At 40.6% G+C, this 26,812-nt stretch overlaps 1 protein-coding gene across 2 annotated transcripts in view; it reads left to right on the top strand.

Moving 5' to 3' along the window:
- SLC25A13 (solute carrier family 25 member 13) overlaps nt 1-26,812 on the top strand; it is a 188,032-nt gene that overhangs the window by 145,433 nt on the left and 15,787 nt on the right. For both annotated transcript variants that reach the window (XM_014859409.3, XM_014859408.3), the window contains exon 14: nt 11,169-11,309. In XM_014859409.3, coding sequence (XP_014714895.2) covers nt 11,169-11,309 — 141 coding nt within the window. The remainder of the gene's footprint in view (nt 1-11,168; nt 11,310-26,812) is intronic.

Below are 26,812 nucleotides of genomic sequence, written 5' to 3'. Positions count from 1 at the left end.
CTTTGTGGTGGTGGAGCCCTATTCATTTGAGAAGCTTGGTGTGTGGGCTTCATGCTGACACAGTTGTAGCTTCCACTCTCCCATTCCCTTTCTGGTTGCTCTCAGGCCTCCTTGATGCAGAGGTGAGTTTGTGAAGATCATGGACTGGAGACAGGAATCACAGCAGCTGAAACTGTCATATGGAGATGTGAACTTGCATTTGTATTGGGAGCGATGAGGCATCCAGCATCCACTTTAAAAGTCCAAAAACTTAGAAGTTGATCTTGACCCTTAAGGATCATTGTGTTGCCTTTCTTCTAGCAGCCATATTACTTGGTCAGAAGAATGTGCACTGTGCATCGTGTTCAGCAGTGGGGAACCTTTTATGCCACACCCAGTCTAGTCTCTCTCTTGGTCCCTTTCACGACCACTGGTGCACATTTCCAAAGTGATTGGCCAGCTCTGGGGGCAGTCCACACCTGAATGGAACAGCAGAGACCAGCCCCACAAACAGTGTGGTAATCCACTAGTTATCCTTGTAGCCATTGTCATTTTGCCAGCTCCTGTAGCAGGACGTGATTAGCCATTTCTCAATAACAAAAGTATTTCAAAATTAAAAATACCCACAATTTATTGAATGTAGGCTTGAATTTAATTAAATAAAAATTAAATGAATTTAAATAAAAACCATCTGGTTCTGTTAAGCTCTGCTGTGTCACCCATCACCTACTTACGTGAGTTCTTTGATTTTTTTCCTTTTTTACTTGATATAGCTACTTCCTACCAGTCCTCAATACTTACTGCACTTTCCTCAAAAAGGAAGTTTAGTTTACAGATTTCTAGGGAAAGAAAATTTGAGAACGCATGTGTACTGGCTCTGAAGGAGTTTGGTGAGCTAAATTCGCCTGAACAGAGTTCCGTCATATATTTATGGTAATCAATACCATTAATTGAGCACTGTGATATGCTAGGCACTGGGCTGAGTGCTTTATGTACATGTTTTCATTTAATCCTCACTTAATCCTATAAATAACATTTACAATATGTGCCCCACGAGGGTGGGGATCTTTGTCAGTTTTGTTCGCTCCTATACGCCTGCTGTAGAGTTGGCCTACGGTTGATATTTGTTGAAAGCGTGAAGAGCGTTAATGTCAATGTGCCCATTTTACAGATGAAGTAAATTTGGAGTGGGTGGGATAGGAAGTCTGCCAAAGCGTAGGCTGTCAACCATGGTGCCGTACTGACTCCCAGCAGTGTCCCCCATTTCTTGCCTGATTGTTCTCTGTCAAGCACCATGCTAGACAGTTGGTCCATATTACTGTCTTTAGTCCTCACAGTGAGTCTGTGAAATGGTGTCATCTCTGTGGTATAAATAAGAAATCTAAGTCTTAGTAAGTTGGAGGAACTTGTCTGAGGTCACATACAAGGAGATGATGAAGCCTGAATTAAAATCCAGGTCTGTCTAACTCAGTTGCTCCTATCCTGAGCCACTGTGCTACATTTAGGTAAAACCCTCACTAGTATGATTATTTTGTAAGCCCATTTGAATATAATTGAAAACATGTCATTAGTTATACATTTCTGAATCTTAAATATTCCTCAAAGGTTTGGATTTGGCATGATTTGGGGATTTTATCACCTGCTGGCCTGGCTTCTTCATGATTTGTTGTCTAATCTACAAAGAAAAATTTAATGCATCTGATGAAAATAAATTATATTATACCTGGAAAAAAAAACTCTTCTGTATTTCTTGGTGCACTTTTAATGTCTCTGAATCATTTATTTATCTCTTCTAGACAGAGGCTCTCCAAGTCATGGGAATTCTAATTCATGTGATCAGATTAACCAAAGATTCAGGAAGATACTCTCTTTAAACAGGAAGGAGAAAACTGAGAATGAACCTATTTTAAAGCACAGGCTTTTTAACACTCAGCAAATCAGCCTAGTGATTCTGAGCATGGGTGAGGAATCAGGCCAGCCTGGGTTCAGATTTTCTCTCTGCTTTGGACAGAATTCTGTGCTTTTGTTTCCTCATCTCTAGAACAGCAGAAATATAGCCTGTGTCAGCATGAGTGGAGGAATGAAGGAGATAATGTCTCTGAAGAGCATGGCACAGTGCCTGCTATATCAGAAGTGCCCGACAAATATCTGTCTCTGCCTTCTCTGGGAGAAGCGGAGAAAGGGTTTGCAGGGCTATAGTCGTTCGGAGAACTCTGTCTTCTTTCTGGTCACTCTCTTGGGCAGTTTATTCTTGAGAAGTGAGTCTCAAGACAAATACCCCCACCTGGTAGTAGGGAAACCACATCCTTCCAGAAAGGGACCTGGAGGACAGACGTATTTGTAGCATCCATTATTGGAGGGCTGGCTGGCAGTCATCAGTGCAGAGATCACATGAGGAGGGCCACATTCTAGAGGAAAGGCTGCAGTGTCTGGATCCCATAAAGGTCAGAAGGATACGAGTGGGTAATGCAGGTGAAAACAAAAGGAAGGGGGGAGGAGGAGGAAAGCATCCAGTGGAGTCCACTACCAGGATTATCGTCCCTTCTGCCAGGAGAGACCTCATAGATTGAGAACCACAGTTTGAAAAATATAGACGGTGCTAAAAGCCCTTGCAAAACTGATAAGAGAGGGCCGACCCCATGGCGCAGTGGTTAAGTTCGCACATTCCACTTCCTGGCAGCCTGGGGTTTGCCGGTTCAGATCCCGCGTGCGGACATGGCACCGCTCACACCGTGCTGTGGTAGGCGTCCCACATAGAAAGTAGAGGAAGATCGGCATGGATGTTAACTCAGGGCCACTCTTCCTCAGCGAAAGAGGAGGATTGGCAGCAGTTAGCTCCGGGCTAATCTTCCTCAAAAAAAAAAAAAAAACTGATAGAGAATTCCCTTACCAGCCGTTGAATTTTATGCAACAAAATCTTGGCTTCCCCATACGAATGTAGTTTCAGACTCTTGAATTCTTCTAACCTGTATCACCTCTTGGTTAACTATGTACACTATAAATAAAGAGTAAAAAGATAATTCTGGGAAGTGTCCATAGAAGCTGGAGACTCCCCCAGAAAGATTGTGTACTGTCTTCCTCTTCATAGTCTATGGGATTGATGCAGAGATGGATGAAAACAAGCCTCCTAGTCTTCTGCTTTTAAAGAAAAAAGATTAGGAAACCATGGTGACTTATTAGCATGCTCCCAGAAAAGTGAGTTGGGCAGAGAGGAACTCCTAGCTACAGGTAGAAGGGGATCTGCTCTGCCGTTGACTGTGCCACTGAATAGCACTTCTTATATACCTTTTCAAGGACCCAGTGACCCTACATATCTGCATCTTTTCATTTGTCTGGTCTTGGGCTAAATTTTAAAAATTACTGATACTGTAACTGTTTGTTACTGTGTACAGGAACAAAATTCTCCACCTGACTTTTTGTTCAGAATATTCCTGTCTCCAAATATCTTCAGGAAACCTTATTGAGGTTTTATTTAGGCGGATTGTTTTGAATTTTAACTTATGGAAAAATTAACACCTTTGTATTTCACCGTTAAATTCATTTATAGGAAGCTTGTCATTTTTTATATTTGCATTTTAAATTAATTTGCAGGTAAATTGACATCTTTACAACATTGAACCTCCCAGTCTAAGAACAATAACTTCTTTTTTTAACATTCAAATCCTGTATGTCCCTTTAAAAAAAAACAGTGGGGGCCGGCCCCATGACCAAGGGGTTAAGTTCACTCGTTCCACTTTGGCGGCCCAGGGTTTCGCAGGTTTGGATCCTTGGTGCGGACATGGCCCCACTCGTCAGGCCATGCCACAACAAGAAGGACCCACAACTAAAAATATACAACTGTGGGGGCCGGCCTGGTGGCTCAGTGGTTAAGTGCGCACATTCCACTTCTCGGCGGCCCGGGGTTCACTAGTTCGGATCCCGGGTGCAGACCGCTTGGCAAAAGCCATGCTGTGGTAGGCGTCCCACGTATAAAGTAGAGGAAGATGGGCACGGATGTTAGCTCAGGGCCAGTCTTCCTCAGCAAAAAAAGAGGAGGATTGGCAGCAGATGTTAGCTCAGGGCTAATCTTCCTCAAAAAAATAAATAAAAAATAAAAATATACAACAACTGTGTACTGGGGGGATTTGGGTAGAAAAAAAAAGATTGGCAACAGTTGTTAGCTCAGATGCCAATCTTAAAAAAAAAATGTGTATTTTTCTTTATTTTAGTTCTATACATTTCATGTTAGGTTATTCCTCGTTAGTACCCCTTGTGGGGGAAAAAAAGTTAATGTGTATTTTTTGGTGTAGCAGTTCCATGTTTTTCCTCTAAAGATATATGCATTTGAATAGGAGATTCCTTTTTTAAAAAAAAGCTTTTTAAAAAATTTTTTGTCACAACAATGCTGGTATTCAATACTAGTACTGTGGCTGGTATTCCGTACTAGCACTGTGGGCAATAAAATGTTCTCGTTCAGTACCTAGTAATACCTGGGTAAGAATCCATATAGGACTGAACTGAATCATTCCTTGTCTACAGTCCTGTGAGCACAGTGGACTCTTAGTAGAGAACCTGCTGTGGTGCTCGCTGGGGCTCTGGGTCCCCTGGGGCAGGTGCAGATAAGCAGCCCTAAGCAGTGTTTAAAAACATCCCCGTCTGCTGTGTCTTCCAATCTGTTTGTTTTGAGCTGAGGGATAGAATGCCTGAGCAATTGTATTGGGCTCATCTTTCCATGTCATCTGCTACTTCATCTTCTTGTCTGTGTTGCAGATCAGACTAACTTCACTGTAAGTTCTTCTGGAGAGCCGGAATATTATTTTACTATTGATTCCAAGGGGTCTTTTGATGTTGTTTTGGTTTATGCTTCAGAACTTCAGTCCTATCTCCTTGTGTCAAATCCTGATCCATTTGATTCTATTTTTCTTTATCTTTGAAGCATAAATAGTAAGGACAACTACCGATCGTCAGTTTCTGCTCTGAAACAAAATTATCCTGCAACCTGTGTGTCATCAAAGCAAATCTACAGGCCTCATGAAAAGTCTACCTCCCCTCCCCCTCCTGCTCCCTCTTCCCTCCCCCCTTCCTCCTCCTCCTTCTCCCCCCACCCCTACTTTACTCAGAACTTGTGCAGTTTTGCTTAAGCATAGTATGACTATCCCCAGCTCTGTTTTATCTTTTCAGCCTCCCCTAGAACTTCTCTCCTTAAGTACCCCAAATAAATTTTCATTCTACCTCACTGTCTTTCATAAATGACTATCATTCTTTCTCTTTCCCTTCCTTTGAAAATGTTGATTACACAAGCTCTCTCTAATGCTCCTGCATCCATTTCCCACCTTGCTAATCATGGATCACCCCATATGCTAGACTTCGCCTCCCTGTGTCAGCAGACGTTGTTGGCCTTTTTGTTGTTGGCCTCCTTCTAGAAGCCCCTTTCTTGACATCTGTACCTGGATTACTGTACACTATGGTATATAGCAGAGGTTTCTCATCACTTCTTAGGTCTCACTCCAGCCCGTATAATCTCCTGCCTTCAGTTAGCACATATGTAGGATGACGCCCTCATCTGTGTCTCAGTCCTTAACTCCCAGCTCACCTGTGCATTGCCTTCTGGATGTGTCATGTATCTCTTTAAGTCCCTTTGTTCCTGTTACACAAATGCAAAAAATTGGATCCTGTCTTTGACTCTGCCCACTCCTTTTGCCCCGTCCAGCAGTCAAGCCCTGTTGATCTCTATTGCATCCATTACTCACCCATCCCACCCCTACCTTATTACCAATGTCATTGGTCTAATTCTGGCCTTTTTTTTTTCCTCTCTCACCTAGTCTGCTAAAAACCTAATTGTAATCCCTGCCTCACAAGGCTGTCCCTCCCCTCTGCTGCCCAGTCATCTTTCAGAGACATAGATACTAGTCAGGACACTCTCCAGCTCCTAAGCTTCATTTACCAGCTCTCCTTCCCGCACACACACACACAGACACACATGTGGAGGCACCATCTCCAGAATACAACCCCATTCTGCAGGGTAGCATTCTAGACCTTCCATGATTTGGTCCCAGCAGTCTTATTTTCAGCCATTCTCTTTCATACCCCTTCCATGCCATCTGAAGCTAACAGCCCAGTCGATTCTTCTCTGCTGCCACATTAAACAGTGTAAGTGCTCAGGCTCTAGTGTCCCCCAGGTGGTCTAGCTTTGTATCCAGGCTCTGCCTTCCTGGCTGTGTGACCACAGGCTAGTTACATAACCTCCTTCACCCCTTGCAGCCTCTGTTTGCTTACTTATAACACTGGAATAATACCATTACCTACCTTATGATTAGCTAAGACTGAAAGAAAATTCTTACAAAGCTATCAGCACAATGCCTGGTCCGTAGTAAGCACTCAGTAAATGCTCGAGGACGATAGCGTTGACCTCATAATTATCGTCCTTATTAAAATTTCACTGGACAGATGTGGTGCTGGTCTGTTACTCTGTAAGTGTGGCCAGTCCCTGTCACTGTGCCTTTGTACCATTCTCCACCTGGATTACCTAAATCCTAATTGCACTTCAGTCACCAGCTGATGTGTTATCTTCTTATATGCCTTCCCACCTCCCCAGATTAGCCCAGCTAGCAGAAATCTTGCCCTCCTTTGAATTGCCATGGCAATTTATCTGGACCTTAGCTCTTAGCATATATTATAATTATGTTTTCTCATGTGCCATTTTCTCTATTCATAAGGCATACATTTATTGAACTCAGGAGAGCACCCTTTCTTTGCGTGCTGGCTGTGTAGCCGTGGGTAAATTGCTACATTGGTTTGCTAGAGTTGCCATAACAAAATGCTGCAGACTGTATGACTTAAACAGAAATTTATTTTCTCACATTTCTGGAGGCTAGAAGTCCAGGATCAAGGTGTCACCAGGATTGGTTTCTTCTAAGGCCTTTCTCCTTGGCTTGAAAATGGCCACCACCTCCCTGTGTCCTCACACAGCCTTTTCTTTATATTCACAAATGTCTGTATCCCAGGTTCCCTCTTCCTAGAAGGACTCCATCACATTGGATTAGGGTCCACCCACATGACATCATTCTACCTTAATTACCTCACTAAAGGACCCATTTGCAAATACAAGGTACTAGGGGTTAGGACTTCAGTCTATGAATTTCGGTGGAACACAATTCACCCATAACGTTTGCTTTAATCTTTCTGTGGCTCAATTTCTTCTTTGTAAAATCTGGAAAAAATACCTCTTGGATGGACTGAAGATATGTAATATATGCAAAGCAATACCTCATAATGTATGTATACTTGATGAATATTTATTACCTCTACCCCCACTTCAAGCTCCTGAGAACAGGAATACTTTCTCACTCATCTTGTGTCCTTGCAGTTCCCAGGACAAACTTTGAACAAGATTGCTTATAAATATTTGGCTAATAAATACATGATTTAATGATCAAGTAGCAATAAGTATATGTGATTCTCTTTAGATGGATTCAGATACTGCATAGTAAGGAAGATTTCAATAAAAAAGAATATACCAAGAAACCTGTAGAGAAGTCAGGTGTCTCCACTGTAAATATATTAGGCCACATGGAGCCAGTTCTAGTATGGAAAATCTTCCCTTGTCCTACTTGCCACAGATGTCAGAAAGTCATAGGGAAACGATTTGTGACAAAATTGCACACACACAAAAAACAGTATCTTCACACAGCCAGAGCTCTCAAGCCATGAGGGACACAGAGACATTGTGCACAATAGGTGTTCCTGTCTGCTGTCTGCAGATTCGGCTCTCTTTGATCTCTGCAAAGGAAGGCCTTGGGTGAGGTACTGTGAATGAATAATAGACCAGAAGGAGCCAGAAGAGCAGCAGGCAGTGTGCTGCTCAGTGATCAAGTCGTGGTGATGCCCAGACACTGTGCATCTGATGATAAGCATCTTCTCTTGGTGCCTTGGAGTCTCATTTCCTTGCAGCTTGACTCCAAAGGACTGATTCATCTTTGTCACCTCTACAATGTGCCACTTGGAGACTGTAGGTTCTTTCTTTCCGAACCCACCAGAGGTAACAAGTGTGTCATTATTTTTTTCTAGTATCGCTATACTCTTTCTTCCCACTACTGCTGTTCCCTACCGCTCTCAAGTGGATTTGACTTTTGCATCCTCCTTAGTGACTAGAATTCATTTTGCTGTGCTAAAAGAATTGGTATCTATCCATTGGCTTGGAGTCAGGGAGTTGAATATAAGTTCTTTTTTTATTGTATATAATGTTAACTTTTATGAGTATTAGTAAGGATCTAAGATAATGAATAAGACAGCAATTCTATACTACCTAAGAACTGTACTCTTTAATAATGGTACTGGATATATATTAAAAGTTTGTTATGAGATCAAATGTAAAACAGAAGTTACTCTCTGAAAGAATGTGGAAAACAGATTGGAAATCATAGCTTTAAGTAAGCCTATTAAGCAGCCTGTCCGTTGAAAGGGAACCTAGAGATGACGTAGTAAAGTGGTTCTCAACTCTCACTGCACAGTTTAAATATATAGGAAAATTTTTTAAAAAGGCAGGTGCAGAAATCCTGGTTTAGTTTGTGTGGAGTAGGGTCTAGACATCACTTCTTTTTAAGAGCTCTGCAAGCAGTTGTAACACGCAGGCAGGCAGGAGAACCATCAATTTAGGAGCTTTAGATGAAAACAAACCAGCTTGTTTGGAGTCACTGCTCTGTCTTGAGCACTGTGCTGGCCACAGTACATTTGCCATCTCTTTGGTCCTCACAGTAAGTGAGACGGTTTGAAAAATAGAGGCTGAGGCTCAGTCTTTGCTGTGATACTCAACAGCCTCCTTACCCGCTGTTGGTGGTGCTTGGTGAATTTGCGTTGTGTTCCTGCTCTGTTCTTCAGGAAGCTGGATGTATGCTGACTGCTTTCCATTTTACCCTTGGTAGACAAGGTCCTTACCCACTATTGAGCTTCTAAAAATGAGCCGCAGGCAATTCCAGCTCATCAGCAAATCTTTCTCAGCAATTCTGCCCCCATAAAATGATTTTAAAATTTTTCATTTTTGTTGATTTTTTGCAACTCAGGAGCTCAGGTCCAGAAGGCCAAACGTAGTCCTTACTGTGCCCTTAGCACTATTACTAGGCCAGGTCCATTTCATTCCTCATCCTGCCACCCTTAAACAGCTCCCTCCGTGTCATGTGGAAAGATGCAGGTGCAAACCCACAAAATGCTCAAGGACTCTAGATAGGCAAGGGGTTGGTCTTCCTGTCTACGTGCAGGTCGCAGCATCACAGGAGCAAAGCGTGGCTTTCTGAGCCCTGGAGCAGAGGGAAGAGGAAGTCTTTGTGTGGACTAGAAGAACACACCCGCCTCTGGGTGTGTCATCTCATGCTTTCCTTCCCACTTTAGAAGGGCCTTTTGATGAATCCAACCCAGGTTTTTTCTACCAAGATTGTTTGGCCCACCTCCTTAGAGTCACCAAGGAGGGATGAAGGTGATGGGCAAAACATGGTAGAGGCAAGTAAGGAGAGGTGCTCTGTATGGTAGTCTAGACTCAGGAGAATACCAGTGCCTTCTAAACAGTTTTAATGTGTTGGGAGGGAACGTCTTGGTCTGTTTTTAAGAACAAATGTGTCTTGACTTAAGGTATCAAGTTGGTAAAAATGGAAAAACAATTTGATTTAGAGAATTAATGGATGAACATTTTCCTTTTTTTTTCTTTTGGTTAACATTACTATGTATATTAGATTATGCAGAAGTATTTGTTTTTCTTTATAGAAGTAACAAATGATCTATGTAGAAGAAATTTAAAAAGACAGCAGAAAAGAAAATAAACCATTTGTAGTCTTACCACCTCAAAAGCACAACAGTGGTATCTGTTTTCTACATGATGGTAAGGGATAGCAGAGGGAAAGGTGTATATGCACTTGAACATAGGAGAGTTTTTACTTAACAGTATATATTGAACATTTTCCACAATATTTTTTATTGGCTGCATAGTATCACATTGCATGAACATACTCAAATCTCAAATCCATTCTTTACCACTGGATAGTTATGTTTCTAATTTTTATTTCCAGGTATTTTAAACAATACTTCGAAGTCCATTCTCTTGACCAGTTTTGATCAGCACAGGCCGTTTTGTGAGGGCTCATACACTGGGTAATAGGATCAGAGAATGTTACAAGAAGTAGTTTTGTATGATATTGACCCAAACTGTGCCTGTTGCCATGATGGCATCTACTAAGCTGTAAAATGACAGTACTATGTTTGTGATCTGGTTTGGTGACATCGCTACATAATAAACATTCTGAACTACACTGCATGTCAACTTTAGTTTGGATGATATAAAAATTTAGTGTATTTGTGACAAGGAGTAACAAGTTGAAGTACAGTAAGAAAGAATGTAATGACTTAAAATAAATATAGGCTTAGTTTCAAAATAGCTAGCTTAAAATTTCCCTTATAGTGCATTTTAAATATTTCCACTGATGATCTTGGAGGTGTGGCGCCCAGCCACTGCTGGAATGAAATAACATGCATTGTTCAGAGTTTGGGCCATAATTGATGTAATGCATATTTTTACTGCTTTGACATTTATCTTATATGAAAAGAGAAATTCTATACACAGGTAATACATAAGTGAAATTATAAGAATATGTAACTCCATAAAATGGTGTTTGATGATTGACCTGATTTTTAAGAGAAGAAAAAGTAGCTTTCATCTAAGCTTCTGTGTCCTCTGGCAATTTTTGAGTCAGTGCCAGAATGGTGAAGTCCTTCATGGGAGAGCCTGTGTCCTCCCTGTCTGCTCCTATTCTGACAGGCAGATCTTTGTCTCTTTATTTGGACACTATTTGTTTTCCATTTTATTGCTGCCTTTATGCCCTTGGCTTTGAGCCTTGTTGTGGCAGTCAGTTGTGCTTCAAGGAATCTTTGTCATTTTAGTGCGAAGACTTTGGTGAGGCAACCGAAGTCTCTTTCTGGCCTTTGCCTCTTTGAACCTCTGCATGAAGGAGGTGGGGCTCTTTACCTGAGGCCTCCTAGGCAGTAACTGTATTTTGATTCAAAGTCGTAGTCACTAACTGTTTCAATTGATGGGACAAGGATTGAACCCACAGTCTCTTGAGGATAGAAGATTCTAAGCTCCGTTGAGGATAATCACTCATCTCTTCCTGAACCACCTTACCATTGCCCTGCTTTGATCCTGAATCTTTTCTTTTTCTCCTTTTTAGGCAGGAGGCTCACAGGTGATTTTCACAAATCCTTTGGAAATCGTCAAGATCCGTTTGCAAGTGGCTGGAGAGATCACCACTGGTCCCCGAGTCAGTGCCCTGTCTGTCGTAAGGGACCTGGGGTTTTTTGGGATCTACAAGGTAACTTTCCTTTTAGTCATTCATTTGAGTATCTGCTCATCTCCTAAACTAGTAACTGCTCATCAACGTGAAATCGATTTGTCACATTTCTATACCTGGTGAAGACGTTCTGCTGGAGCCCATAGGGTACATTCATGCCAATTACAAGGAGGTGCCCCTTGCTACCCTGTGCCACAAACTGTCCTTAGAAATACACAAATCAAGGGTGACTAGGATGTGAGTGACGCCCACTAGTGTTGTTCAGTGCACAGCTCTTTGCAGCAACACTGACTAGAGCTTTATTTGGATTTGTTACTGATACAAAAACCTAATTCTCAGTGCTGTCCTCCATGGAGGATAGATGCAAAGATCACAGGGCAGCATCTTTCTGGAGATAGGCTGAGCTCAGTTTAAGGAGAAGCCCACACCAGATCAGAAATTTATTTTCTGATCCTATACATTCCAGACCTATCCATATGTATGCTTTGTCATAATTATTTTCAATTCGAATTTATCATTTAGAAAATAGTTTTTCAGAATGATTGCAAAGCCAAACTTTTAGAAAATTCTTGAAATTTGTTATTCACGTTCCTTTACCAAAGAAATTGTATTGGAATATACTAGAATTGTCATATATATGCAATAAGGTTTTCTCAAACATATGGGGTTCATCATTTTTCAAAATGAGAAGAATCAAAAATAGTATTTCATGGCCAACTTGAATAAGTAAACCTTTAGGGATATAGGAGGAGAAGCCAAAGGTCTACTTAAAATAGTTTTCATTTATTTACCTATAAATATATAAAATCGCATTGTAGAAAATTAATATTGCTTTTTTCTATTACACGTATATCAAGAAATATTTTGTTTGAATTCTTCATAAGAATTTTGAATTAGTGTCTTGATCACCACTTTTTGAATCAGCCATTCACGTGATTTTGCAGAGTACATCATCTTCATTTTTATCTCAAGCTGGCAAGATGAAGGACTCTTGGACTACATGTGCAATGTTATCCTTGGAAATTTCATCCCACAGACACGCAGCATTAGGACAATTGTTTTCTTTTTTCCTATTCCCAGATCATCCTGAATGGATATAACCGGTCCCATAATGTAACAAGTTATCATATTGCTTTTTAGAGTGAACTTTAAATGCCTTGTTTTGACATTCAACACAGCATTTATGAGCTCCCACCCCAGGAACACTTTTTTATGCTTTTCTTTTTAACTCAACTTTTGCAGATGACCATAGTAAACATCCAGCGTTAGTAATAATTGAGGTGGTTTCAGGCAAACCTCCCTTCCTCGCGTGGTACTCTGTACTTCCCAAGGTCAAGTGATAAGAAGAGTACCCCATGATCTGAGACTTTGTAAAGATCAAATATAATGTGACACTCTCTTTTCTGGGGTTAGTTTTAGGGGAGAAAGCTTGCCTTATATTTAGGCATCTCTGGTATTTAGGAATGAACATGCTGATTTTTTAAAGTAGCACTTAAAATGCTCAATCTGTGCAATGGAACACAGTGTTATAGCTATTTCACTTACCAAATTATTATCCAGCTGTAAGAAATAATCAGTATTGTCAGGAGGCATAGCATTGATCAATTTGAAGAAAAATGATCTTCCTTTCTAAATTTTTAGGCTCTTGCGGACTATAACATGATATAGCAGCGTGTCACTTTGACAAGATGCCAAGCCATCTTTCAACGGGTTGTCTGGCACAAAGCACTTAGGTGCAATGGCAGTGACTGCTATCGCAATGTCTAGATGGATAAAATGGTAAAAACTTGTTTGCTGACACAGAAACAGAGACTGTTAAACTGCATACCTGCAAGTGATACAAGTCAGAGACTTAGTCCTTTTCATCTTCACATTTCATAATCTTAATCCCTTTTAACACCCCTTGGAAGTAATTGGTCTCCTGATTTTGTAGTTAGGAGAATAGAGGCTGCCAGTGATGATATCTGAGCTGAAATTGAGGCTCAGAAGTTTCTTGTTTCCACTTTTGTGCTAAAATTGCTTTCCTGAAGTGAGCAGGATTGCTCAAGTTTGAGCAAGAGACCTCTCCCATATAAAGTTGGTTTAATTACTAGCCTGGTGGTTTCATCTAGTTCAGAGGCATTCCACAGGGCTTGGTGCTGCCGACAAAATGCTGCTTTTGGTGTATGGGTAATTACTAAGTGAAGTCATTAACACTTTGAGCTTCTGGAAATGTGATTTCATTGAGTGATCTGGCAGTCTCCTCCTTTCTGCTGGTCACTGGTATCATCAGCTAAATTCCAGGACACGTGTGAGCCTGGACTGGCCTCAGCAGAGTTCACCTCTCCCTTCAGTCTGATGGGTCTTGTATTTCCACCCTAAGGGCATCCTCATTTATATTATCCCAACTTCCAGCCTCAGGTTTTGTTTCTTGTGAATCTCTCTTCTCCAGGCTCACCCACCTTACCCCATCCCTCCATGGTGAGAAATCACTTTAGCAATTCAGGATCCATCCTTTTAGAGGCATCAAAGCTTTAGCATTGCTGTGTAGTTTAATGTGTTTTGGTTTCAGGATAGCGCTTTTTACTAATAAAGCTTTTCTCTGTTTCTAGTTTTGGTTGGGTAGAGAAATGCAAATGAGCTGGAGTGACCTAAAACTTTTAAACCTGAGATATGTCCCTCCAGGTGGATCTTTAAAAAGAGAACTACTGTCCTAGTTGGGACAGGTAATCTTCATTCTCCTTCCCTGGGTCCTTTTGTTTGCTGCTGTTAACATGACAATGTGGGACCCGCAAGGGGTGAGTGGTTGCCTCTGTCTGTGTGTTTAGGCCTGCAGTGCTTAACCTCACCTAAATTGGACTTAACTGGGCTTTCTATTTTTCTCCTGAATTGACTTGCAAAATACCCAACTATTCTGTGACTTCCCAGTAAATGGTAATTAGAATACTTGCTTTAGAAATACGTTTACAACTGAAAAAAAGTGGATGTGGTAAACATTTCACATTCCTGAGGTTAGAAATAGTTTAGAGCAGATATAGTGAACTCTATAAACAAAGCCCCCCACTCTTTTGGGAACATTTAGAGAGATTTAGTTATGGCGCAGAGGAGGTAGATGATTGAAGTAAAGGCAGGCTAATGAATTGCCTTTGAAAGAGCAACTTGAATATAATGCAGTTTTTAAAAATCTGCAGCATATACTACTTTTCTTAAGAATACATGAGGATGTGGTTCCCTTTACCTAGGTAACTTTTGTTTTATTACAAAAGCCCGTAAAGCATAAGATAAGTAAAATAAATTCTGTCATAGAAAAGAAAGTAGTATGCATCTACTTTTGAGTGTTACCTTTTCCATAGGAGCCAACAGAGCTGTAATGAGGGGATGGATTACACCATAGGAATGGAATGTAAGTTATCCTTTAACAGTTAATGGCCACACAGTAATACAGGCTAAAAGATGCTTCCTTGAGAAGCAATGGAGCAGTTTATGTCTCCTTTTGAGGACAAAAAATGGTCAGTAAAGCAATGACAGCTAGGATCCATCAAGCATTGTTGAAAGTCGTTTTCAGATTGTGTAATCACAAATTAAACATCGGCTCTAGCAAGGAAAGTCATTTAGAAATATAGGCTCTATCTGCTGCGTTCTAATCAAAGGCCTTTGTCCCACTGCATTTGACAGTATTCAGATACATTTTTCATCCACATACGTATATGTTGTGTGTGTGTGTTCATTCATAGTGTGTGTATAAATAAATCATTGGTGCTACTGTGCATAAAATCAGAAAGCAAGTAATGATGTATGTTCTTGATTATTCTGCTAGTTATCTCAAAGGGATGTTTGTTTTTTAAGTAAAATACAAGTTTATGTTTCAAAAAATCAAATAATTCAGAAATTTCTGAAAGAGTAAAATTCTCTCTCTATTCCTTGCCTGCTCCATTCTCTCATCAAAGGATAACCACTACTTGTGGTTTTCATATATCTTTAAGAAAAGAAAACCTTTCTACTTACATCAATATTTATCTCTCCTCCTTTCCTCTTTCTTTCTCTCTATATTACAAATTGTACCTGATGCGGGGTCGGTGAGCCGAGGAGTCGAAAGAAAGATTTCTTGGACTCTCAAGATCTGGCAGTAGTGCTCTTTTATTTAGAGAATAGCATGGGGACAGGACCCGTGGGCAGTAAAGAGCTGCTGCATGGGGACAGGGCCCATGGGCAGTCAGAGCTCCTGCTGCTGCCCTGAGTTGAGGGTTAGGGCTAAATTTATAAGGCATGGGTACGTGACTTATTTTTACTGGAAAAAGAAAAGATGATGTAAAAAGTCATTAAATGATTTCAGTGCAGATGGTGTCTGGTTATTGTGCGGTCGTATAACTTTGGATACGAATCTGGTCATATAGATCAGCATGTAGGTGAGGATGACCTGAGCTTCTCTCCCTGGGGCAGCCCTAATTCATACCATAAAAATCCACCGGGTCATATAGTTCGGCGTGTAGGCCAGGTCACCTTGGGCTTCTCTACCTGGGGCAGCCTTAATCCACATCAGTACCCATATCAATGTTGTGTGTGTGTTTTAACAAAAATAGAATCTTTCTAAACACAGTATGTCTTAAAGCTCTTTCCTCGTTTTATTTAATAGCTGTCTAAAATTTTTTTAAGTTTTTATTAAGTAGTTTCCTATTGATGGGTATTTATGCTGTTTCCAGTTTGGGGGTATTACAAGCAATGACAGGGTGAACATCCCTGCGTATATTTTGGCATACTTTTGGGAGGATACACAAATGATAAATTCCTAGCAGTGAAATTGTTAGGTCCAGGGGCATGTGCATTTTTTAGCGTTAATAGATTTTGTCAAGTTGCATCAGTTTATCAATGTTATCTTGGTAACATATAAGTACAGAAGAATAAGTTCTCCATTTAGGAGCTTTTAAAAATATCTGTTTTTATGAGCTCTTGGTCCTATAGGAAGAAAACAATCATTTAGTCATTACTTTGAGGACGTTGTACTCTGCTGGCTTTCTAACACTGAGGGACACTATGTGCCTTTACAACCACCATAGTAGCAGTGCTCACCCTCCTATTTCTCCTGTGTTCAACTTTCATTTGCACCTCTGTGGAAGTCTCCTCATGGGGTTCTTTATTTTGACTCTTGACTTCCCCAAATCCATTGTCCTCTCGGCAGCCAGAGTGATCTATTTAAAATGTCAGTCAGAGAAATTCATTCACTCAGCACACTTCCACTGAGAGCTGACTATGTGCTATTCTAGCCATTGCAGGTGTGGCTGTGAAAAGCCAAGTCCCTGCCCACAGGTTGGTGGGTAGAAAAGTCAGCCATCAAGAAAACAAATAGATGACATCAGGTGTCATCAGGTGGTGCTAAGAACCTTGAAGAAAAAGAAGGCAGAATGAGGGCATGGCAAAGGTCCCCGGCAGGATGGAATGCAGGCAGCGGGCGAGGGGGGTGCATTTTAATAGGATGGGCAGGGAAAGCCTCTCTGACTATGAGATGATATTTGAGCAGAAACCAGAGGAAATGGGAAGCTAGTGTGCCCTAAACAAACTATGTCTCCCTGGTGAAAATCCAGCCAGCGGCTTCCTATCGTGCTTAGAAGAGAAGGCCAACTCCTTCCCTGCTGGCCTGTCCTCTCCACCCTCCATTTTGTACCACCCCCTACTCTGCCTGCTGCACTGACTGCCTTTCCTTTCATCAGGCTCAGTACCTCTTGCCTTCCAGTCTGTCTGAAGGCTCTCTTCCTCCTCACATCTTAGCTCAACAGATAGCTGCTCAGAAAGACAACCAGGTCACTCGCTGTCATATCCTCCTCTGCCAGTTCTCTACGGAGCACCCATCACCATCTGATATTTTCTCTGAGTGTGTGTGTGTCTCCCTTATCAAGAGTACTTTGATACCAGACGCCTATCTTGTTCACTGCTGCTTGCAACAGTTTCTGGCACATAAATAGATATTTGGTAAATATCTATTGAATAAATGAATGGTAAACAAAAGCCAGGTGTTTCCAAGTTATAAACAAGGATATTGGAGGACAGAAAGTGAGTGAATTGTCAAGTAATGACCAAAGAGGACTGTGATATTGGGGAAGTCATATGTAAAGAAAGTAACTAATTATATGAGAGGTCACTTTCCCAGTTTCAAAGGCATCCATTCATTCACCCAGCAAGCTCTGCCTTGGGCACTAGGGATATGAAAATAAGTCAAAATACATGGTTTTATAAGGAGTGTACTATCTCGTAGGGGCAGTCAGACAAGTAAACAGATTCTTGGAATACAACATATGTGCAGTTGAGAAGGGCTGTCAGAGTGGTGTGCACAAGGTTCTAAGTGGTGGCACATAGCAAGAAAGCAAGGAAGGCTTTCTGAAGGGGAGATGGCCTTAAAAGATGAGTCATGGTTAACAAGGTAGAAGGCAAATATAAGTGGCATGATTGTATTTAAGGAAGAATAATTCAGCTTCAGTCTGGAGAATGCCATGTGGGAGAGCAAGACTGAAGGTTGAGAGGCCAGTTGGGAGTATGAATGCTGGGGATGAGTGGGGAGGAGGGGTGACATTGGCCTAAACTTAGGGCCATGATGGTGGGGATAGTGAGGGGCATATATTTGAAGGGGATATCTGAGAGTTAGGCTCAGAAAGTCTTAGAAAGTGATAAAAGGTAAAAAGTAAAAGAGGATTAAAAGATAACTCCCAGATTTCTGGCTTGAGCACCTGGATGGATGATGATTCTGTAAATTTTAGAATTTCGCAGTATTTGAGAAGCTGCAAGAAACCTTAAAAGACCTTCTGGTGTTACTTTGATAATTGAGAAATAGAAGCCAGAAATCTTATGAGATCTAGCTAGGTGACTTAGGTAGGCAGAGGCAGGGCTAAAACTGAGACTTTCTCCTGACTCCCTATCCAGTGTTTTTCTTACTCTACTGTATTGAATGTAGGACTGGAGCTTTCTCAGAGGGATGGGGACTATAGATGCCCTTTTAAGGTTTGTCTGCATGCATGAATCTGTGAGAGTGGGTCAGATCGCCACATGATGGGACACCAAGGCTGGAACTCAGAGACCACCTACATTTTGGTTGCAGAAAGAAATATGGGTGGAGAAAAAAGCAGAAGCAGCTGCCAGGTGGAGAACTGGAATGATCAGTGTTGTGGGAGCTCGTAGAAGGATGAGATATAAGGAGGAGGAAGAAGAGCTGAGTGGTATCAAGTACTGCAGAGACCAAGGGGGATGAAGCCCAAGAAAAGGAGGAGGTTGGTGGTTATCATTAAGAAATCCCAATTTGTGTAGAATGGCAAAAGTAGAAACCTACATGAGAAAATAATAGCAGATACAAACCACTCAATCTAAAGGTTTTACTGTGAAACCACAAAGGGGACAGAGTACAGCAATTGGAAGAAAAAGTAGAGCCGAGGTACAATGTTAGGGGGAAGTGGAGGTTGAGAGATTTATTGTTTGTATTAATTTTGTTGGGAGAACCGTGCCCGTCTGAAGACGGAGAGGAAAAAGGGTCACTGAAGATGGAAAGATTTGAAGCATCTGAAGGTGGCAAGATCAGATATGGTGCTAGGACTATCAGAAGGGACACAGAGATGGAGTCCAGGCTTGGGGGTGGTGTGTGATCGTAAGCTCCTTAGAGCCGGTGTTTATTGAGTGCTTATCCTGTGCTAGGCCCCAGGCTTGAAGCTGGGTGTGCTTTACATCATTTAATCCTCGCTACGGCCTAGGAGGCAGATACGTTTTTTTTTTTTTAGCTCAAAGTTACAGTTGAAGAAAGGAAGCCTTGATGGGTTTAGGTAATTTGTCCAAGGTCACATACCTTGTAAGTAAGTGGGAGACTGGGTTTCAAACTCAATCCAGTCTCTCTCTGAAACCTGAACTATCACGTATCTATATATTGAGCCAGAAGGAGAAAGCACATGCCTGATAATTCAAGGAAATTTAAAAACAAGGTTATATGCTAGCCATAGATAGAGAGCAGTTGGCAGGTTTGTGTCATTGTTGTCAGTGAGCGTGCTAGGGAAATGGAAGTGAAGACAATTGAAATGGCACTAAGCATCATAAATATGTGATAACATAGCCAGGGTGGTTATATGATTGTCCAATTGCTTTTAGTACCCAATGCTATTAGAAAATGTTAGATGTTACCGGAGAATGACTCAATTTTGCTTTGTTTTGTTTTTTCGAATAAGAACATGTTACCTTAGATCGTATATCAACTCTTTAAATTACAGAAATTAAAATTATTTTATCCATTGTGAGGCAAGAGGGCCCTCTTATTTTCTTAACTCATATTAACTAGAATAGCAGTACAAGCCACATATGCTATGCAGAGAACCACATAACCTGCCAATGGAGCCGTGTTCCTATTCCAAATGATGTCTTTGTGTTCATTGAAAAATAGTTTGTGCCTTCCTGATAGCTTTGTCAGTATCTGCCACAAAATGAATACTTTGGAAATTTTATCTTACTAAAAGGCAGAATTTTAGAAATTGCAGAAAGAGGGTATCAAGTACCTCAAGGGGCCACGTTTTGTATCTAATATGGTATGAACTTGTGAATAATATTGGAAGTCATGTGATAGTGGCCATGTTCTGCTTGGAGTTTGCTTTAAAAGAAAACAAACAAAAAAAGACCATGTTTTTTTATCTTCCTGTGTTTCAGATGCATCATCTGTAAAAAGAGGCTAGCAATAGTACCTACATGTTCATAGGATTGTTGTGGGGGCTTTAATAAAATGAGGCACATAGGGGCTGGCCCAGTGGTGTGGTGGTTAAGTTCGTGTGCTCTGCTTTGGTGGCCCAGGGTTCATGGATTCGTATGCTGGGTGTGGACTTTCACATCGCTCATCAAGCCGTGCTGTGGTGGCGTCCCACATACAAAATAGAGGAAGATGGGCACAGATGTTAGCTCAGGGACAATGTTGCTCAAGCAAAAAGAGGAAGATTGGCAACAGATGTAAGCTCAGTGACAATCTTCCTCACTAAATAAATAAATGAAGCATGTAAAGGACATAGGATAGAACTTGCCACATAGTATGCATGATGTGTCAGTTGTTATTAATTTTAAGTTATTTGGTGTCTACTAATGGATTCTTGCAGAAATACTCAGCTTCTTCCACTCTGCCCCAGTCCTGGGTAGTTTCTGAAGTGCTGTAGTCAATGGCCTTGAAAAATTTTATTTTTATAAAACAATACCCACAGGAATTGAGTGTGCTGAAGGATACTAGAAAAGATTCTTAAAAATATTAGAAAATGATTAATTTTTTATCATTCTTTCATTCATTCACCAAATACTTGTTGGGGACAGACACTCTAGGAAGTGCTGGAGTTACAAAGATGAATACAGTATCATTGCCTTCTAAGTGATCAGTGTTAATGGAGGTAAGAGAATATAACCATATAATTCTAGTGTCATAAAGTTCTTTTAAAAATTAATTTTCATAGGCAGTATAGTTTTTAAAGGAAGAAAATTCAGATATAAAAAGAGTCCGTAACAATAAAGTAGTAGTTTCCTAGCCCCATGCCACAGATAACCTATCTTTCTAGAGGCAAACATTTATATCAAGTTAGTGTTTTGTTTTGTTGTTGTTTGTTTCTTTTGTTTTTGTTTTTTTTACTAAGTGCCTGCAGGATTCGTTTTAACACTTTTTTAGCTAAGCTTTTGGAATATAATACGTTGTCCTTCATGTTTAAAAGTATTGAACATGATGCTATTAATCCACTGTTCATAGAGTGCTCTGAATATGTTTTACAGAAGTGATCTATTTCTGCTGATCTATCCTTACGTTTCTCTGCTTTCTAATTGTGACCAAGGTATGCATTTAAAAGATGGCCAGTTTAAGAAATGTTCATTGACTATAAAATTAAGGAACTATGTCTTGTGAGCCAGAGTCCCATGTAGGGTGTAATGAATATAGCAAACTAGTATTAACTTATTTGATAGGGTTAGGTCTTCCACCAAATCAAAGATTGGCGCTTAGCCTGATAAATGTAGAACTCTGCTGGGATTCAGATGTGAAACCACATAAGAGTCATACCCCAGCTGCCAGTTGTTTAAATAATATATTAGCTATTTCCATTTTCCACCCCAGCAGGGCAGTTTGCTTTTCACTGATAATAGCAATTACCTTTATATCATCACCTTTTATTGAAGATCCTTGTAATAGGTATTGTGCTGGGTACTTTATGTTAATCGTTGGATTTAAATGTAATTCTTATGTCGGTACAAATGTTATTCACATTTTATAGATGAGGAACTTGAGGTACAAAGATTTTAAGAACTTTATCTAACATCAGATAGCTGAGTGACAGAGCAATGATCTGAGCCCAGGTCTCTGACTCCAAAGCCTATATTCTTGGTCCTGCAGTGCCCTGCTGCGGGTGTAGAGTGGCAGAATTCAGAAATAGATTCATATTTTAGATGATGCATGTTGACTCTTTCTTTGAATGCAATCTCCTTCTTCTCTGAGAAGTCATTCTCCTCAAGAAGGCTTGCACAGAGAAAGGTGAAACACGAAGAGAACACCCCTCTCAGCTAGCCAATAAGTAATATTGGTGGACATTGCAGAGAAATGGCCTTCATGGAGTGTACTGAAGGGGGTTGGAATAAAGAGCTTTTTTCTTTCTCCCTGGGCTTTGAGCTCTACATCAAGGAGGAAAAGAAAAAAAAGAATTATCAGGGGCATTGCTGGCATAATACTGCACATTTTGAAGGAAACTTGTCAAGAGAATGTGTCAAAAGCAGAGCAGCTTAAGCATCTCCTCAATAAGTCATGAAATTCTCTCTGTACGGTTTCTAGCCATTGGCAGGTAGGATATTTGAACTGATCATCCTGTTGAAAACAACTAAAAATGTTACATAATATATTTTAATATGTTTTGTAAAAGCCTTTTCAAATTCATGAGTTGTTAAGGAATATTCAAGCATAAAACTTAGTGAGGTAAGTAGAACCCTAAAGCTAGCTTTGGCCTTGAAAGCATTTGCCAAACACTTGAACTTGAGTGTTAATTTTTGATGTCTCAGAGGACAAGCAAGTACTGCCCAACTTAGTGTAAAGGAAAGGGCTGGGACTAAGGTGAGACATCTAGGTCACAAAATTTAAGGAGGCACTTATAGGTGCCAACCTTGCACTTGCATGGCCCTGATAGTGAGTGCCTCCTTCAGATCTCTACTCTAGGTACCACTCTTGCCTTATCCAATTCCTGGTCCTGAAGAAGTTCCTCCCCCAAAAGCTGGGACCTCAAAGGGTTACATCCTCAGTGTAAGGTTAAAATGAAAATGCTCCCTTCTACTATCCTGGACTACAAGGAAAATTGCTTTGGTACTGAGTGGAGGGAGAGAGAAAGGGGAGGGGAAAATCCTCCCCTAAGAATCAGGATTTCCCAGCATGTCTCACATGGGCTTGCAGGCTGAATTTATATTTCTTGGGTGATATGAAAACTCTCAAGCTGGGAATTTAATTTTAAATAATCTTGAATTGGTATTGCCCCCAGGTTACTGACAGAAATAAACACAAGTCCTCCCAAAAGGAACCCACCATCAGCCCAGACCTCAAAGAATTTTCGTAGATAATGTTTCAAGGAAAATGAGCAGCTCACAATAAAAAATCTCCAATCACATAAGGAAACAAGACACTTTAAAAAGAGGTAGCAAAAACAACAGGAAGCATTTTAAACCTACAAAGATTTAAAATTTCAAAATTATCAAATATAAAATGAACGTTTTTATTTGTTTTAAAAAATTTAAATGGGTGAAATTTTATAATGATTAAAATTTAAGATTCAACATTTCAAAATTCTAGCCTTAACACCAGAATAAACACAGCTGAAGAGAGAATTAGTGAACTGGAAAATAAGAGAATTCCTCAGAATAGAGAGTCAAAGATAGATTGAGACACAGAGGAAAGTGTGAGATGGTCTAATAAGTATAAAAGAAAACCAGAAGGAAAAGAGAGATGATGACTGAAAATTCTCCAGAACTATTGAAAGCTATCCATAGACTCAAGAAGTATAACAAATCCCATGCAAGATAAATAAAAATAATCCAGACTAGACACATCAGAGTGAAACTGCTCAACACTGAAGCTGAAGAGAAGCTCTTAGGTGGCCAGAGAGAAAAGCAGATTGCCTTCAAGGGGGAACAGTTGACCTGACAGCTAATTTAGAACAGTGGAAGCCAGAAGATATTTGAATGGTATCTTCAGTGCATGGATTAAAAACCTTCCAACATACAATACTATATCCTGGAAAAATATCTTCTAGGAACAAGGGTAAAATAAAGACATTTTTTAGACTAGCAAAACTCAAACTATGTCACCAATAGACCCTTCCTAAAGGAAATTCTAGAATGTATTTCAGGGAGAAGGAAAGTGATTCCAGATGGTAGTTTTGAGATGCAACAAGGAATGAAGAGCAAAGAAAGTGGTAAATGTTTAGTCTAAATAACATTGCCTGAATTAAAAAAAATGTATATCTATCTATACATAGATATATATATATGCACACACATGTATATACATGCATACATACATATATATATAATAGTAAGTATAATGCTTAATGTTTATAAGCTAAAATGATATAACAATGATAAGACGGGGGAAGGTTGCTTCTAATTTAAGCAGTCTAAAGTGCATGAATTGTACAGGAGGAAGATAAAGATAACAAAGACTGTAAGTTAAGCATGCATATTAAAATTTCCAGGGTGTAAACCCTTAGACTAGAAATAGACTATGCAACTTGCAAATAGGTAATGGAAAGAAGCAGGGGGAAAGAAGGCAAGAAAAGAGAAGAAAAAAGAAAAATTGAAAAGAGGGACACGTTTTACAGATTAGTTTTGTGAAGGTGACATGCTTAGAGACTAAAATTCCGTGTAGTAAAACTCTGTACCACTTGGCAGCTTGGAGACTGAAATTTCATGTAATAAAATTCTGTGCTACTTATTGGATTTCCAGCCTATCTAAATGATGAGCATCATTGATGGCAAAGCAAGATACGATCGAAGAACAGTAAAGAACTAGAACTGACACAGGAGTGACATTTCCTACAAATAAGCCTTGAGTTTCCAAGATATTTTTGTTAGAATCGCAATGAAATTAAGGAGAAACCAATATCCTAAGAGCCCCTGGACTAAAGAAATCAAATAATAGTCATTGATATTTTATATTCAAATTGAAGTAATTTCGATGTCACTGATATTATCGTTGGCTGGTTTATTTGGTTTTAATACCTGTGACACAATCACATTAGTCTTGGCACCAGTGATATTTCTCAGCAAGATACTGAAACTCACCCTGTTCAAAACCCAGGCACGTGGGCCTAACCGTCCCCAGACTGCCAGGAGCTGCCAGGCTGTGTGTACAGGGTTAACTAGCTTGGGAGGAACCAAGAGGAATGCTAAGGGATCAAGACATGACATGCTGCCCATTGTTTGTAGCTCCGGGATCAAAATATACAATTATACATGCCAAATAAATTCTAAACCTGTAAGGGAGGAAAAGAAGGGTGGCTCTGACTACAGGTGCCAGAAGCATTAAATAACCTTCTCAGACAAGGTGCACCACTGTTGTCTTGAATGCTGTAGGGTCCCCCAGTCTGGCGTTTTCCCCCATGCTAGACAATGTGCATTCACTGCAGGAGTCTCCCAGACCTGCTGGCTCCTGGTGCCCAGCCCTGACACAGAGGTGCCTTTGTGAGTGTAATTACCTTCCCCTGTATTAGAAATAGTCTGTTTAGAGCAATATTTGCAGGTACAGCTAGAATAAGCAGGAATTAGCATGCGAAAAGACCTGCCCTGGGCCTGACTTCTTTATCAGCAACCATCCTTCAGGAGTGATTTTTTTTCCTCAGATTGATTGGGCAGGTGTGATACTGTCTAAGACGAAGAGCTTTAAAAGAAGAAACAAGACATTGGAGATAGCAGAGTGAGAGTGTGTGTGTGTGTGTGTGTGTGTGTGTAAGATATAGATCCTGTTGTGTTAGATCTTTTCACAATTTCATGTCAGACACAGCTGCCAGAGTAAACTTGAGTGGATGATTCCAGCAACTTAAGAATTGAATAAAGCTTTCTTGGGCTTTCAACACAGTGTCCACATGAAAAAAAGCATGAGAAGCAAAATAAATCATTCCTTTGCCATGGCGATCCTGTGGCCAGCATCTCTATGCCTATCTAATTGGCCTGTGTGGATTGTGGACTATTAACTTGAAGTTATGAGAAGCCTACCCTTAAAGCATCTTTCCTAGACCTTAATAGAAGGATAACGGAGAGACTTTAGAGTGATACAGAATTGGAACAGAGCCAGACTCGATAATTAAACTAGATCTGAGTTTTGATTCTAGTGTATTTACATATATGTCTCCCCTGAGATGCCTTTTATTGTTCCTGTCTGTTATTAGTGGGCCTTTTATTAAAAAGGAGAAAGAAACAATAATTTCCCCTTTTTGGAGAAAGAGTGCTTTAATGAATAGTAAGAGATGATTGCATTTTGCATTTATTTATTTCCCCAAAGTGATTTTACTGCATGTACAAAGGAAATGCAAGGCCAACCAGAGAATGTCTGAGGGCAGGGCTGCCTAGAGAACCAGGGAGAAAGACTCAAGGCAGGAAAATGTGGGGATTTTATTATAAGGCAAGAACATTTAAAGATTTATTTTAGGTGGCACACACTTTGTAATTTATTAATTTTTTAATAGCCAAGGTAATTATTTTTGTGTGCTGACGCAGGCTCTTGGGCAGCACGGAATGTTTCCTTTTATTATAAAGTTGCCTGTTCGGAATGGCTGATCACTTAGTAAAAATTGTACATGGGGCAAGTAGAATTCAAGTCAAACAGGTTTGTGTTTTGATGTAGGACTGGGGAATGGGTGTTCACCACAAAGTGAAGGATTTATCAAGGAATCTGGGAGCGAAACATTCTCACTGTTGGAACTTTAAAAGCCTTTTTCACATCCTGCTTCCCTTTTCATTGTGCGGGAGCAACAGGTCAGGTATGGCCCGAGGCGGCCTTACAAATTGGCACCTGCCTTTGTGCCTTAGACCTGAAGGAAGTCGTGAGGAAAGGAGGCCAGAGAAATTTAATAAGTCTGCGCCTTTTTCTCCAATCTTTTGCAAAGTGAGCTTTCCTTAGGAAGGGGGCTTTGATGCCTGGGGTGTGAGAATGGGGGGTACCTCCTGGCTCAGGAAGGTGATCCCTGCAGGGAGATGCCTGAGCAGGAGCTGGGCTCTGGAAGGATGCTGGCCCCAGGAGAGCCAGGGAGACGCAGACCTCTTCACCCCCGCTGTGCCTTACATTGTACTGTAACTGCCGCATTGCGTGGGACATTCACAGTTAATACCTCATTTATTCTCAAAGCCCTGGTCCTCCCCCAGCCAAGAAGGCAAGCTTCAGTATTTCTGACGAGTGAGGAAGGTTCAGAGCTCGGTTTCTCCCAGTGTTCATCACACGGCTACGCAGTGATGGGGAGAGTTCTGCCCGGGGTTCTTCATACCTCCATCAGTGGAAATTTGAGTTTTCAAATGTTTTAACTTGCTGGCAAGGCTGTGCT

This window comes from Equus asinus, chromosome 1 (assembly GCF_041296235.1).
Source record: "Equus asinus isolate D_3611 breed Donkey chromosome 1, EquAss-T2T_v2, whole genome shotgun sequence".
Taxonomy (NCBI): Eukaryota; Metazoa; Chordata; class Mammalia; order Perissodactyla; family Equidae; genus Equus; species Equus asinus.
This window is presented reverse-complemented; position numbering and strand designations above follow the sequence as displayed.